At 47.9% G+C, this 15,935-nt stretch overlaps 2 protein-coding genes and 1 long non-coding RNA gene across 4 annotated transcripts in view; 1 reads left to right on the top strand and 2 right to left on the bottom strand.

Annotated features, from left to right (window-relative positions):
- Window positions 1-794: 794 nt before the first annotated feature.
- On the bottom strand, window positions 795-7,695 carry ING1 (inhibitor of growth family member 1). Its single transcript, XM_042038599.1, has 2 exons — window positions 6,459-7,695; window positions 795-2,428 (listed from the first exon to the last, which is right to left on the bottom strand). The coding sequence occupies exons 1-2, from the start codon at window positions 6,598-6,600 to the stop codon at window positions 1,725-1,727; spliced, it is 846 nt and encodes a 281-aa protein (XP_041894533.1). The 5' UTR covers window positions 6,601-7,695; the 3' UTR covers window positions 795-1,724.
- Window positions 7,696-7,921: 226 nt separating this feature from the next.
- Window positions 7,922-15,935, top strand: part of CARS2 (cysteinyl-tRNA synthetase 2, mitochondrial) — a 44,641-nt gene continuing 36,627 nt past the window's right edge. For both annotated transcript variants that reach the window (XR_006017787.1, XR_006017786.1), the window contains exons 1-2: window positions 7,922-8,024; window positions 8,481-8,880. The gene's annotated coding sequence lies outside the window, so the exon portion shown is untranslated. The remainder of the gene's footprint in view (window positions 8,025-8,480; window positions 8,881-15,935) is intronic.
- LOC121669545 lies at window positions 12,060-12,640 on the bottom strand. The gene is made up of 2 exons (XR_006017796.1): window positions 12,492-12,640; window positions 12,060-12,375 (listed from the first exon to the last, which is right to left on the bottom strand). It is a non-coding gene; the product is annotated as an uncharacterized LOC121669545 (long non-coding RNA).

The following is a 15,935-nucleotide window of genomic DNA, read 5'->3' as shown; positions in this document are numbered from 1 at the left end:
AAGCATCATTTCAGTGGTATGATTTCACTGTTCAGGAAACAAAACAACACCAATATACAGAGAGAAGGCTGTGTTCTAAAAAGTACCAACCCCAGGCTCCCATGTTTTTATGCAAGATTGTTGCCTGACCCACTGGATTTAACAACCTGCACTTCCATGGCCTTCCTACTGCTGGTCCTGTTCCCTTCTCACCTGGATAAAGGCCAGCAGGGTGACGGGGAGGTGAAATCTGCTCAGCCAGAATGGCGGCCCCTCCAGCCACACTGGTGAAAGAAACAGCCTGACCAAGCTTCACTATCCATCCAAGGGACAGAGGACTGGATATCTGGCATAGCACCTGGGTCACAGCAAGTGTTTTTGTATGGGGTGACCACGAAGAATAAAAAGGCCTGGCCTGGAACAGCTGCAGTAATACTTTGAAAATGCAGAAACCCAAAAGATCCTGGTAACAAACATGGAGTCACTTATATCCATAGTGAAAAAGCATGAAAAGAATTGAACAAGACCAGCTCTGTACTACTGATTTTCAGATGTATGGGTCTGGAAGCAACTGCAAGCACAAAATGAGAGAATTTGAATGAAAAGTTAAATGCTATTTTGGCTCTCCTCTGACCTTGCTGGCCATACGCTCTATGAAGATTCATCATCAGAACTGTAATTTGGTTACCACTGCAACAGTTTCAGGCATCCCAGCAGCAGCTTGCTGGAGCTGCTGAGGTTAAAGACAAATTTCTTCTAATTTTTTTGAGCTATATGAATGACCATTAAACAAGATTGCTAAAGAAGCAAACTGGCAAAGTCATTTCATTTATTTCTTAATATCACATCTGTACAATTTTCATACATACAGCAAGAAATGCACATTGATTACACAATGGCATTTGGCTGCATTTCCAAGTATAATACAGTAAGTGCAACTCCACTTAAAATGTACATTTATACAACTTAAACAAATTAAAGATTGCTACACCACTATCTGTGACAGTATAAAGCTTCATTTATGTTATGTCTCATTGCTAAACCACTTCCTGGTTAAATATAAAACATATTCAATCATTTTAAAATGGCCTTTGTGGTACCTGGCCAGCATATAAAATATTTGTTGTTTAAAATTTAACCATTAACTTTTTGTTTTAAAAAATAATCCTCTAAGCCTATTTAAACATTTGCTATTGAACTGTTACACTGACACTTTGTAGCAGGAACCAAATTTTACTCTCCTTTTGTTTGCTCTTGCATATCACCAAAAGAAGTTACATTTGCAATGTATTGCAGCTTTATTCAGATACAGCCAGGTGGTTAAACTATTTAACCATTTTGCTCAAAAGGTAAATAACATTTTTTATTAAAGAAAATAAAATTACATTTCAGAGATATTTGTCAAAATTTTAATGGGTAGAGTGCTACTAGCACTAAAAAAAAAAAAAAGAAAAAAAAGGAAAAAAAAAGAAAATAAAGAAGATTATTAATTTATCTTTTAAGTAACACCGGAATATTCTTATAATTTTACTTTTGGAATACATTGGTCCACAGACCACATTCTTGTTACAGCTTACCAAATGAAAACCAAAATTGCTTATTGCCATCCCTGTAACAGGAATGGTTCAGTTTTAAACCTCCTTTAAAAATATACATTTTACAACCCTTTCACCTCAACAAAGGCGACACTGACAATAAATACACTGGTTTGGTGGGTTTTTCCTTCATTACGAAAAGTCTACAAACTACCTATTGTATGCCCTTTCTTTTTTAGATTTCTCCAATGCCTTGTCCATAGTTTTCTCGTTTTCTCCTCTACATTTGGGGCAGTACCATTTGCCCTTTGGTTTATGGTTGAGTCCCACACAAGAAAAGTGAAACCATTCAATGGGGCACTCATCATTATCACATCCTATCATTTCTCCGTAGGAGACTTGGTTGCACAAGCAGTATGTTGGCTCATTAGGGTCAATAGGAAGGTCAGGCGGAGAAGCTTCCCGCTCCGCTTTAGCCTTGGATCGTTTCTTCTTCTTGGATGTTTTTGCTTTCTTCTCCTTTGGTGTTCCTGATGTGATGTCATCATGGTCATGATTATTTGAGGCATTTTCTCGATTCTCATTATTCCTTTGCCTCCTCGACCTCTTGTTGTTGGGCTTTTCAGCCTGTGCGATTGTCTCATTCTTCGACTTATCCTGGCTGGCTTTCCCGCTGTTTCCAGTGGTGTCATTAGTCTCTTGACAAGTCTCAAACAGTTCCACGTGGCTGTCCACTTGCCTTGTTCTGTTCTCAACGAGCTCCACCATCTGACTGACGATTTGGATCTTCTCGTCCCCCAGTTCCTGACTTCGAATCAAGGCTCTCTGTATGCAGTGCAACATTCTTCTCTTCTGCACAGCATCTGTCTCTCGTTTAAATTTTTCATAGTAATCATCCAGGTCCTTCAGAATCTCTGCAAAGAAGAAATAAAAACTATAAATATTTTTGACAGGGAGAATGGCAAAACAAAACCTCCCATTTTTCCTTCCACACAGCAAAAACTTCTTGTAACACGCAACGCTGATCAAAGACAGATTCCCTGAAGCTTGTATCTGACAAGCAGCTCATGACTCCACTGGATTACTTCTGTTCTAGTTGGTCCCACAGGAATGGAATGCAAATGCTGATTTAGAAGAAAAAAATTACTAAATATATTTTTACATATGTTGATAATCCTTCCCTTTAAGCTTTTCAGTAATAAAAAAGAACTAACTAAAGAAATACACATACTATCAAAAGTTCCAAAATTAACTGCAAAATTAGAAGGGAAATTAATTATCATTTTCTGTGTAACAACATTAACATTTTTAGTGAATGACAGACTGGGAAAAAGACAATGAGACAGAAAGAAAGCACAAACCAGTGTAGAAGCACGTTGCTGGGTTACTTGACAAGAGATGCAGAAGCACCAAATATATGGTCTGGACCCAAAGCTATTTCATCCAATACCGAGCTTTTCTGCTGAAAATATGAGGCCATGTAAATCTCTGGATTGCAGAACTAGGATTACAATATCCAGGATGTTTAGATTATTTCCTACCTATACTTTCCGTAAAATACATGTTGCTACTTTCTAAAACACAGAAATATTACCTTCATTAAATATTTACTGCAGAACAGGAGATAAAGTTGAAAGACAACATTAAAGATAATAGGCGCCAATGGGTGCAGCTAGAGCTTCTACTTTAAAATGCTGGCACTGAAAATATGTTAGATCCTGAACTGCACCTCAAGGATTGTTCTAACAGTTTATAAGAAACAACAATGCACAAAGTCTAGAGTTTCAAGAATGGCTCTGGAAACCTATTTTATGATAGATGTTTTTGAGTTTCATCATGATACACAAATCAACTAAAGCATACAAGACACTCAGCATTCCATATTAACTCCTCAAAAACACACGGAATGTTTTTCCTGCATCTCCTTTCTTCTCTGAATTTTCCGTTTCTCACAGGTTAGAACATTCTGTCTTAGAGAAGCAAAATATGCTGAGATATAAAATCTGACCTCAATTCATCTAACAGAAACCAGGATCTCTCATATGTGCAACTGGCATTACCAAAACTTTTTAAAAGTTACATTTATTCATTTACTTATTTATTTATTAATAGGAGAATGTGACACATATGCAAACCAAGAGTTACCCTGTGGTTTAGGTTTTGTCTTGCCTGGGCAGAGTTTCTAAACACATATCATTTCCAGTGAAGACATGGAAATATTACACAAGCTTTACTTTAGTTTTTAGAGCTGCAGCTTGTCCTTCACATGCTGGTTAAGCACGACCTCTCAGCTGGTACTGCAATATAACCTATGTGACCAAATCAGTATTCTGATATGTTATTAACCATCTTAAGCAACTGTTGTGGTTTCTTTCTACCTACAAAAAAAAGCCAAAACAAAACAACAACAAAAAAATGTCAAAAAGAAAGCCAAACCCAAAATGCCACCAAAAGACCCTTCAAACATACAAGCAGATTCCACATTCAGAAAGGCTGAAAAAGCTGTGTTAATTATTTTCAGCCGCTGAAAAGCAAAAGTTTTATGCTTTAAGCTTTGGCACTTGAGTGATGTCATCAGTTTAACCCATCTGAATCCGGTGGGTGGGCATCTTGCATGAAGAACAGCCTGTCTCAATAGCACGAAACAATTACTGACTGAAGTTCGGCGTTAGGAAAACTTCGGTTCTAGCACTGCACGCTGCCATTCCCGCCCGGCAGCAGCTCCCGGCCCGGCGCTGTTCTGCGGGAGAAGCCCTGGCTGCAGGCTGGGATCCTGCAGAGCGCGGCCCGGCACGGGCGCGTTTGGTATGTGAGACACGGAGCGGGAGCTGCCGCAAAGCCAAGGATGCTCAGCACGGGCGTCGGGAGGGCGCTGCTCGCTCGGTGCAGCGGCCGAGAGAAGCATCGGGGCGGCGGTGCTGCGGCCCGGGGGGGCTGGCTGGGGCTGTCCGCCTCGGGAGCCCGGCTTCACGGGAATTCCAGGAAACCGCGCTCCCGCGCCCTGCTGCAACAGCGGGAGCGGAAAGCTGCATTCTGGGCGACTTGCGAACGCACACTCCCGGCATCACAAAGGCCGCTCAGCCGAGGGGAAACCATGCCGCCAGAGCTCTACTCTCAGCGCAGCGCCGCAGCCTCACGGGGGCTGAGACACCGCGGAACGACGGCGAGCGGGACACGGGCGAGAGCCCGGCCCCCTCCCCGCCCCTCTGCGGCGCTCGGGGCCGCCCCGGAGGTGACGGAGCCGCCATTGTTCTCGGGCAGGAAACCGGGGCGTCCCCGCGGAACCCGCCGTGGGACCGGGGGGGGGGGGCGGAGCGGCCCCGCCCCCGCCGTCCCGAGCGGAGCCGAACGGACCCGCCTGGAGCAACAAACAAGTGATTGACAGGGAACAGCGACCAATCACAGCGGGCGGGAGCGCGCTCGCGCCCGCCCCCTCCGGCCATTCACGGGCGAGGGGCGGAGGAAGGAGCGGCACCGCCTCCCGGACACGTCAGTCACCCTCCGGACGGCCAAGGTTGCCCCGCCCCCTGCTGCGGCTCCGGCCAATCAGAGCGCGCCGGCCGGGGCCGACCGAGATATTCAAATCAACCCCACGGAAAAGTTGCTTCTCGAAACGTCACGAGGGGGCGGGGGCGCGAGACGGGACGGCCCGGCCCGGGAGCCAATCCGCGTGCGGAGGCGGGGAGCGGCCGGCCCGTGGGGACGCCCCCGCCCTATCAGCGCCCCCGGTGGGCGTGGCGAACAGCGATATGCTAACGAGCGGTGTCTATAAAAGGAGCACGGACGCCCCTTCCCCGCACAGCGCGGAGGTGCCCGCTGAATGTGGTTTGTTGGGGCGTGGTGTCCGCCCTGTCCTTTTCTCCCCTCCCACCCCGACCAGCCCCCCGCGGGCTCCCGAGGAAGTTTCCCCTGGACCCTTCCCCCGGGAGCTGCCGGGCTCTCATGGCGGGCTGCCCGAGGAGCGGCTCAGGGAACGGCAGTCAGAGCTCGCTGCCCACCGCCCCTAAAGCCACATGCACGGGGGCGCGGGCAGGAAGAGGGGGTCCCCCCCCTGTCGGCACCCCGGCTGTCACCGCTACCTGCGGCACAGAATAAAGCGCCCCCCCTCCCCCTCCCTTCCCGAGCGGACGCCAGCGACCAAGTGACAAAGCTGCCCCGAGTCCCGCAAACCGGCCTCCCCTTCCTTCCCTCCGCCCGTGGGGACGGGGACGGCGTGCCCCGAGCGCGGGGAGGGGAGGGGGCGCTTCAGCCCAGCCGTAAACGCGACCGTGTGGTTCCCCCCCCCTCACAGCGCACACGCCGGTCCTGCCCCCTCGGCCCCCCCGCCCCGCGGAGCGGGGCTGTTTCACCGGGTGAAAGGAAACCCACCGAGGAGGGAGCGAAGAAAGCACACCCTGCCCCCCACTCTCGCCTAACCCCCCTCTCCTCTTCTCCCTCCCTCCTTCCCTCCCTCCCTCACTAGCTGCCTCTCTCCCCTACTACAGCCATAATGAATACTGTACATTCCTAAATGTTGTGCTGTAATCTCTCCCCCTCTATCCACCCAGCACTTTCTTCCGTACCCCCAAACCCTTCCACCTCAGCCCCACAGCCAGGGACGGCCCCCCTTTGTGCACCGCACACCCCACTTCCCTGCCCCCGCCTTCTTGGCCAGCAATTTACACAGAAAAGCAGAGTCCTTGCTTAATAAGAAAAGCCGGAGACCTTTTGTTCCGCCCCATGACAAGAGCTAACGCTGCAGATCAGTCCCTCTCTCTCCTCGGATCTTTCCTCCCGGCTTTCTTCCTCCTTTTACCTCCCAAAAATAAAACTACCATCCCTGTGGGGTGCAGAGGGGCAAACGGAGCCGAGGCTCACCTCTAAAGAAAAGAAAGGGAAAGACACCCTTCCCCCCTGAGCCCCAAACCACACACACGGACACACACATATATAGAAAGCACTTACCTTGATATTTGGCGTCAATTTCCCTCATCAAGGAGACATTTCTCTGCAGATCGAAGGGCATAGACTCGATGGAGTCCAGATAATCCTCCACATAGTTCACTAGGTGAAGCTGGTCTCCGTTTGCAGGACTCAACATTTTCATCCGGCAAAGAAAAAAAATCCTTCCCCACACCTCTCTGTGTGAGAGCAAGTGCTGCTCCCTTCAAAGACAGTAACCCCGATGAAGGTCTCACTCCCTGCCCACCTCTCTCGGTAGCTCCCCCCAAAAAACAGAGGGAAGCTACATCTGACTCCTCTTGTATGAAAAAGAGGGAGAGAGAGATACACACACACCCTCCGCTAGTCCCCTACAGCCAGCAGCAGCTGATTGAATGGCTGTCGTTGTGGGTAATTCACGAAGGAGGTGGTAAGAACAATCAGAGGGATTTGTGTGTGTGTGTGTGTGGGGAGGGGAAGGGGGGAGGAGGAGGAGGAGGAGGAGGAGAAAGGAGGGGGGCTTAAACCAGCTCCTCCGAAACAATCTGGAAACAAAATGTGCTCTGCAAAGTGTCTGTCAGAGGCAGCGGCAGCCCCTCTGCCTGCGCCAGCGCCGCTCTGCTCCGCTTCTCCTCCGCTCCCCCCTTCCCCGCTCTCCTCCTCACCGCCGCCGCCGCCGCCGCTCCCCGGCGATATCAACGCAGCCTCCTCGCTCCCATACGCCGCGCTAGATCCAACGTGGAAAACCCAAATACCAGTTTCAAACACTTGGGAAACATTCGGCCCCGCCAGGCAGGGCGCATGCGCTCCCTCCCAGCGCTGTGTACACACACACACACACACACACTCTCACACACTCACCGCACACACTCAATCCCTTCCCCCGCCCGGAACCTCCGCATATCCATCGTCCCGCCTCCCTTACTCACGTTTGGGGAGGGAGGGAAGGCGGCAGGGATGCGGGCCAAGCCAGGGGGCGGGCGGCTCAGGGCCGGCGTGGGCGTGGGGAGAAGGAAGCCCCGGGGAAGGCGGAGGCTCCGGTGAAGTTGTGCGGAGGCTGCGAGGCGCGCGGCCCGCGTGGAGGCTAGGGGAATCGCGGGGGCAAGTGGATGTTTTTGCGGTAGGGCACCGGGACTTTGGAGGAGTCTCGCCTCCTGCCAGCTCGCCTCGGGATGGAGCGCCTCTGAGGGCTTTCCTGGGAGAGGGGAACACTGAGAACCATGCGACACCACCCCGCACTACGGGCAGGGCTGTACCCGGCGCGGCGCCGGACGCCGAGGGGAAACGGGGAGCGTTCCGTCCCTCCCTCCTCAGCGGGCACCCGCATCCATCACCCCGCGGCGCCTGACAGCCGCCCCAGCCAATCACCGTGCCCCTTGCGTCCCGCCCCGCGGCTCCCTCGGCCAATCACCGCTGTGATACCGCTGCCCAGGATACCGCGCGCCGCGGCAGAGGGGGCGGTAACGCCCGAAGGGAGGGGGCGGGCCTGCGCATGTGCAATTCCTCCGGCGACGGGGAGAAAATGGAGCCGTTACGGACGCAGCGCGCCTACGTTTCCCAGTGGTCCCTGGGCGGTTGCGCATGCGTGAGGTAGAGCTGGCTGGAAGGCGGGAGGGGAGGAAAAGGAAAGGAGGGAGGGTGGCTGAGCGAGCTTGTTGCGGCCCCCTTGTTCCGCACAGTGGTGAGGGAAGGGTCACCGGGGGACGCCGCCGGGAGCTGCGTTGTAGAGGAGACTGGCGCCGGAGCGCCCGCGCCCCGCATGGCTGCTGGCGGAGAGGGCTCACTGCCGGGGAGGAGGAGAAGGGGCGCCCGGCTACAGCCGTGTGCCGCCCGCGCTCTCCCCGCCAGAGTGACCTGGGGGTCGTGAGGAGGAACCCGTCTGTCGGTCAGCGTTGCCTCTGTGTCATAAGAGTCGCTGCCATGTCCCGGAGCCCGCAGGCATCCGGCTCTGCCGGGATCGAGGAGCGGGGAAGGCGGGGCTGGAGGGACCTACCCCTACTCTGGCGAAGCAAAACAACGTGCGCTTTCTGCCTCTTGTTTTTTTAGCAGACGTCACTGGCAATCCCCTAATTTAGGGGAGACTGAGTCATCACTTCTGAGCGCGCAGACTCGCTGGTGCAGTCGCTGCTCGGTGAGGCCCTGACGTTCTGCTCGCTGGAGGGAGCGGCGGCCTGGCTGGGGACCTCCGCGTCTCAGCCCCTCTGAAGTGTTTTCGCTGCTGCCATCAGCTTGGTGTGCGAACGCCCAGAGTTGGGGTTTTCGGGGAAGAACAGGCAGCTGTTTACCAATACTTCCAGTATCCTCCCACCCTCCAGTGGGAGACGTGCACCCAAATAATTTCTGAGGAGTGGAGACGGTATCATAGACCAAACCTATTTTGAACTGATACCAACCTGCTGTTTAGGGCAGATGTCAGAGGGCACGTCCTTGTTTTCTGAAGATCCGTGTAAGTTCTCCCGTTATTTTCTTCCTCTCATTTTCTGTTTCCATGAGTTGCTGTAAAAAAACGAGCTGCTGAAGTAAACCTCACACACACAAGATCTCAGGTTTTTAACTTACAAGCACCATGGCATCTAGGCAGTGCTCCAAGTCAGTGTTTCTGAACCTGTGTGCTCTGTTTTACTGTGGCATAGAGAGGGAGTTGTCTAATGGCAGCACTAGCCTGGGAATACCTATTCTAGATTGTCGGCACCAACTTGGTAGTTAGAGCCTGTTTCACCCTTGCCTTCAAGAAGGTGAGCCACTGTCAGCAATTAAAGGTAGTTAACAGTCCCCTGGGTAGTGTAAGAATCCAAGCCAATAATTAACTCAGTAGAGGCAAGACATCTGAAAAGAATATAGATGAGTCCTAAAAAGAGTCATTCTTGGAAGAAAAGGTAATCATTCTAGACACACACAAGTAATTACACATGAATAAGAAATGAACTTGTAAAAGTACCTGCTAATTTACTAAACAGGAACTTTTGTCCCTCCTCTTTATAGGTAAAAAAATTAGGAAGGGAAGCTCCAAAGTGCACCTGTAGCCTGCTAAGTTTCAGTAATCCACTCAAAAGTATTGATAGTTTGGATGTGCTGAGGTTAGAGAGCTTGGTATCATTTGCTCTTAAAAGTGCTGTCTACTAGATCCTCCTCTGTTAGCTTCTCATATATTAGTAGAAGAGTGACAGAGAGAAAACCATCATGGGACTTTGCAGAAGTCCCTGGGACAGGGAGGGACTGAGCTCACTTGAGAATGCATTTGGTATCCACTGTGAAGGTCCCCTTTTACAGCTCTCAAAGATGATGCTTAGTGCTTTGTATAGTGCTGTAATCAATTATATACATGTACCCAGAAATACCTATTCTCTGCACACCCCTCTAGGCTCAGCAGCAGGTCAGCCATTGGTTTAGGAAGCTGGGTGGGGGGGAGGGAACAATAAAATCAGGTGTATGTGTACATCTCTAGGGTGGAAAGTTTTAGAAGGTGTGGAGCTGATGCCCGCTGCCCATCTCTCCTTTTCCTCCTTCTCTGCCTCTTATTTTGGCCTCTTGCCTCTGAACTACAGTAGGTGAGAGATGGGAGATTTTGAATGAAGTTTCAGATGTTTTTTTTCATATTAGGGGCCCATTTCTTACCGTGGAGAAGAATTCACAAGTAGAAGTGAATGTCACATGTCAAAGAAAGATACTTTTATCCTCTAGTCAAATACAGGAAATAGGAAGAAAATGAAGCCCAGGAGTCTCTATCTCTCCTCCTTTGGCTCCCAAGCCCCTTTGCTCTGTTTACAAGAAATCTTTCCTATTTAGAACCCCAAATCTCTGTGGTTTTCAGAAGTTTCTTGAAGCTGTTGCCTTACTAGAGATCTAAACTCAAGCAGCTGGAATCAAGGGAACTTATAACCAGATCGACAGCTTGCACAACTACTGTGTAATATACATACTTTGTGTGTGTATATATAAAATACTATCTACTTCATATAATATAAATGCTTTAGTAATTACAGTTGTTCCCATCATTATGGTTATTCCAGCTAATCAGCACAAAGTTCAGAATACTTGATATGAGGAACATAGAATCCCAAACCTCTGAATATTCCACAAATGCAGATACTGCATAGCTGGTATGAGGAATTCTGTCTGCCTCCTTTCTCCTCCTCTGCCTTAGCTGAATATTGCTACATGAAATACTGTTTAATCATTGTGGCTGCATCTCTGTTTACTAGAAAAGATAGTGTCTTCTGATCGTTTATCATTATACTTTATAGTACGGACAAATCAGATGAGTTATTCCTGCTAATGAATTGCTGTTTCTGCACCATTTAATAGCTCAATCCCTCTTCTGTAGTTACGTATGCTTGGAGGGTTTTTTCCTTGCTTGTTTGTCTATTTATTCTTTGTGAGGCTAAATTCATGCTTACGTGGATGATGGTAATAGAATTTTACAAGTCTGTTCATTTTGCTTGTAGTCGAAGGTTTTGAAACAAAGTAGAAACAGTTAACATGCAAGATGAGCAGAGCTGAGGTTTGCAAGTACGAAGACCAGCAGAGAAGTCACGGTTCACCCTTTCATGCACTATGCACTGGCTGTGCCCTGGATAGTATATCATGTTTACAGATATTTAGGCCAGAAATACCTGTTCATGTCAACAAATGATGGTGGATGAATGGATTCTAAAATATGGAGAACAAATCTAGTTGAGTTTGTCCTTTTCCTGCTTCGTAGTAAAGGCTCAAGAACTTTGTGAGCTTTCCACTAACATTGGCCTGCCATTCTAAACGTCTCCTTTTTATTTATCAGTCAAGTTCTATTTAAGGAAACAGATATTTCACTGGATACACCTCATCTCCTCCTCTGCTTGCCCCAAGGCAGTTGCACCCACTGCCTCTTCTCACACTTGTTTTCTGGCTACTGCCATCTCTTTGTTGCACCTGCTGCACCAGTGTGCTTCTAAAGCACTAGTGAGCTTAAGCAGCATTACGCTGGCATAAAAGGTGAGCAAAAGATTCTGACTGGAACAAGTAAATGTGCATTGCAGTAGAAGGCCAAAGCAGAGGTACATCTGAGTTGTCCCAGACTGTGCATGGAATGAGCACAGATCAAGGGCAACATATTCCATGGGCTCCACATTCCTTTAGTGAATTCAAGAGAGATACACCTCAACAGTTGGAAACCACTGACAAAGACACCAGTGTGAACCCTGGCTGAATTCACACCAACCCTCAGACTTGTTTCTGTCAACTGTGGTGCAGGACCCAAACACTTCTGCTGAAAAACAGGCAATGTTTGTCAGAGCAGTTGGTGGGTAGGTTTTCTGAACAGTAGTAGGTGGTGTTAAAAGCTAATAGGCTTTTGGTAAGAGCAGGAAAGTTTATATGGTTCTTTATGTCCACCAGTGAAATTTCTTTTGCAGTTCTTTTGCAGACTCCCTGTCCCCAGAATTACTCTTTTCAAATAGGTTCCTCAAGATGATTTCTCTTTTATAAAACATACTCTTTCCTTTATGAATATTTGGTGGAATGTCCATTCAACATTTACAGTATTTCTGAGCCAAGCATTTGTAATAAGATTGAGGCAATTTTTAGTCTCCTTTTAAAAGTCACACAAGATTCTGAAACAAACCAATAAGCACCAATAAAAGGACTATAAAAGGTAAATCACAATGTGTCTGCAATTACAGATTACTACAGAGCACCAACAGAAATTCAGAACACTGCAGTGGATTTAGCTCATCTTTGCTTCTGGTTTGTAACTTGTCTTAATAACCTTTCCCCCTGTATTTTCTCAGGTTCAGCTTCCTTGCCAGGTTTCCGAACTAGAACTTGATGAGAAGGGCCACAGATACTGGAAACATGCTCTTGATAACACAGCAAATGCAGCCTTTTTCCTCTGTCAGCAATTCTAACATGTTGTGGTTGAATTTTTTAGAAGAAAAATACAGCACCTTTAGCAGTAGGGGGAAACCTGTAAAACAGTACAAAGCATGTGTTTCCTAATAATAAAAGGAAATGAAAAATTATTTTTTAGCTTTATTCATGTATGATACAAAACATGCTCTGGGATTTGTGCACTGATCTTACCTCTGGGGACAAATCCTATGCTCCTGGGACTGGAAACTGGAAAATAGAGAAGCCAGGTGAGCCAAAATCCCCAAAGATCCTCCCTGCCCACCATAGAAATGTTGCCAGTGCTGTTGGTGGACAGCACACACAGCTGTGCTTCTAACAGATTTTTCCTTCTTGATCAAGGATGGAGGGGAAACACTGCCTTCTTACACATGCAGATAAAGGGACAGAAAACATACAGACCCCTTGTGAGGTGTTCAGGAGCCACTGCTTTACTTTAGAGTTTCAGTTTTTAATTTAAAGGAAGTTTTAGCTGTAATGACTCCTAAGAAAAACATGAGAACATGACCTGACAATACTAAATACATGTGTGTCCCCTTGGAACAGCAGTTTACCTGAAGCTCGGGCAGACATGCCCCAGTGGGATTGTGACTAAGAGCTGTACTACTCTGCAGATCACATTTCCTCCTGGGTATTCAGCAAGTACAGAAGTAACAGGAGTATAGCAGGCCCAGGCCTGGCACTGATCATGTGTACCCTGGCTCCAACTGCTGGCAACCTCTGAAGGCATCTTCTACTCCAGATGGAAGCAAAGGTCTCTTGATGGCATAAAGTCCTTTGCTGCTATTGTGCCTCTCTGGTAGATGACTGTTGTGTCACACACGTGTCCCACACAAGTCTCAGAGCAGGAGTAAGGGTACCAGGATAGGTGACATAAAGTAGAGGTGTGCTTACGGCCACAGACTGATTGATTCTGAGAATGCTGGTATTTTTAACATGAATAATTTATGGTTCTAATCCACCAGCATTAGTTTTGTTTTTATTTGAAATTAGATTCTTTTTGTACTTCAGTGCTTGAAGAACACTTTCCACCATTCCACTGGATGTATTCTACTGCATTAAATCTCAAGAACAAATGATGTTAGCTGTTTATTTCAGGCATTTAATAATTGTGCCCTTTCCCACCATCATAAAATAACATTTTAAAGCAGGACATAGAGGTTTCTGGACTAAATGCTAAAAGCAAGTCTGGCTAGCACAGACATTAAGCCTTCTGAAACCAATGGGAAAGAAAAAGCTCTTGCATTCTTCTGATCTGTTGGCAGTTCCATCCATGATAGCTAAACCTGGAATTAAGGCTCAAAAACATCCATTGTTACTTAGTATTGATTTGAACTCTGTCAAAGTGCTTGGAACCATACAGAACAAAGACAACAGAGTAAATGACAACTCTTAACTAGATGTGTGTTGAACAGCAAGATGTCAAAACCAGCTCATTATGGAAGCTGAAATAATTGGCTTGTGAAGCTTCCTGAGAAACATATAAAGCAAACATTTACAAAGATTATTGGATGGTGTCTTCAATTTCATCCTAGGTAGTCTTAAATTAACAAGCCCATAAAACAGGTTTCTTACTTGATCAAAAAGTTAAGATTGTTAAATGACAAATTTTATGGAAAGTACCTATTAAAAGAAAAAGGAAACATGTGCCACTGGCAGGGCTTTATATCTGATATGCTCTAAAATGAAGTAAGGTGTAGACAGACATCAAGTACTATATAAAAGCAGTGGTTTTAAATGATCTTGTTACTTATGAGAAAAATCTATTAAAATCATCCCTGGCAGATAGACGAGGAAACAATACAAAGACTTTTGTGAGGCAGCTCACCACAGGCAGACCTGCAGCATCCAGTCAAGAAACACTGTGATCGTTCAGTATTACCTTCCTCCCAAAGGCCAGCAAGGTGCTTCAGCAGGTAACAGTGGTCTGAGAAACCTGAGAAGCCTCCACTCCAAACAGCCTGTTTAAAGGCTCATGTGGAAGACAGTGAGGAGCAGGACAGACAATGTGCTGGCACTGACAGTTCACTCTCCTCATACAAGAGCAAGGGTGGCCACAATTGGAGCTCACAGGCCTTGACTTCAACACATGCCAAGAGGGTGCTTCCTAAAAATGGCAGTAGACCTGCAGTACACCTTGTCAAAGGCTGGGATTGATGTGGGTTCACAGAGGATGGAGAAATTAATAGTACAGCAATCTACTGAGGATGGGTACAAAAACTTGGGGGGGTGAGGCAAAAAAAATCCCAAGGCATTCAGTGGAGGATGTCATCTGGTTGGAAGCTGGAAAAATATTTGGGAAAATATTCACAGAATCATAGAAAGGCTTGGGTTGGAAGGGACCTTAAGGATGATCCAGTTTCAACCCCTCTTTCATGAGCAGGGACACCTTTCACTTAGACCAGGTTGCTCAGAGCCCCATCCAACCTGAACACTTCCAGAGATCAGGCATCCACAGCTTCTCTTAGCAACGTGTTCCAATACCTCCCTACCCTATGAGTAAAGAATTTCTTCCTAACATCTATCTAAATCTCTCCTCCCTTAGTTCAAAACTGTTCCCCCCTTGTCCTATCACCATCTGTACATGTAAAAAATTGCTCTCTCCTTTCTTTGTAAGTCCTGTTTAGGAACTGGAAGGTGCTATAAGGTCTCCCTGGAGTCTTCTCCAGGTTGAACAACCCCAACTTTCTCAGGCTGTCTTCATAGGATAGCTGTTCCATTCCTCTGATCATCTTTGTGGTTGGAAGTTTGTGGAATTCTCACTTGTTTCCTTGGTACCTGCTCATAGTCACTTTTGGAAACAAGGTACTCGTTTAAAAATACTTTTGGCACCCTTATGTCTGTTCCATTACACTGTTACTCTAATTTAGTAGCTTAGTTTCTCAAGTGGTTCAAGGCACTGCAGCCAGTTAAGCTCCATTTCCTCGATATGCTCTGTAAGAAAGAAAAAAAAAAAAAATCCACAATGAGGAAGCAGACCTTGACAGTCAGCTGGCTAAAGGCCATGGTAGCCGGCAGCACTCTGTATAATTTTTGAAAATATCCAGGTCAGGTAAGACAAGTACGTGGGAGTCAGGGGAGTGCGTGTTTTCTGAGACTCTGATTTATTAAGTCCAGTTTGGGAATAACACGACATGTTTTATTTTCAGAAGCTAACAGAGTGCCAGCCGTTCTCTGACTTGAAAGGCAAAGCAAAAATAGGTTCACTCCTAAACTGACCGAATTGACTTGACACAATGGAGACCACTTTGGTAAATTAGTCACACATTTCCTACAAACACCTCCCTTAAAAACCTCTCTAAGAAGAAGCCGCGCTGGGGTTATTCCGGAGCACAAAGCTGGGTACGCGCTGTTTCAAGGGGGGCCTGGCCAGCCCAAGCCCCGCACCGCAGGCTCACCACAGCACCGCTCCGAGGGACGCGCCGGGACCGGTCCGAGCGGAGCGGCGGCGCTGGCCCGGCGGGAGGTGGTGGCGCCCGGCCCGGCCCCGCCCTCAGGCACCGCCTCTTCCTGCGCCCCGGCCGCGGCGGCCCCGCTCTGCCGCCGGTCCCGAGCAGGCGGCGCGGCTGTCGCGGCGGGTTCTCCCCGCTCCCCGGCCGGGGCCGGGCGCTGTGAAGG

This window comes from Corvus kubaryi, unplaced genomic scaffold (genome assembly GCF_017639235.1).
Source record: "Corvus kubaryi isolate FWS band 111438036 unplaced genomic scaffold, C.kubaryi_AGA036_p1.0 133, whole genome shotgun sequence".
Taxonomy (NCBI): domain Eukaryota; kingdom Metazoa; phylum Chordata; class Aves; order Passeriformes; family Corvidae; genus Corvus; species Corvus kubaryi.
This window is presented reverse-complemented; position numbering and strand designations above follow the sequence as displayed.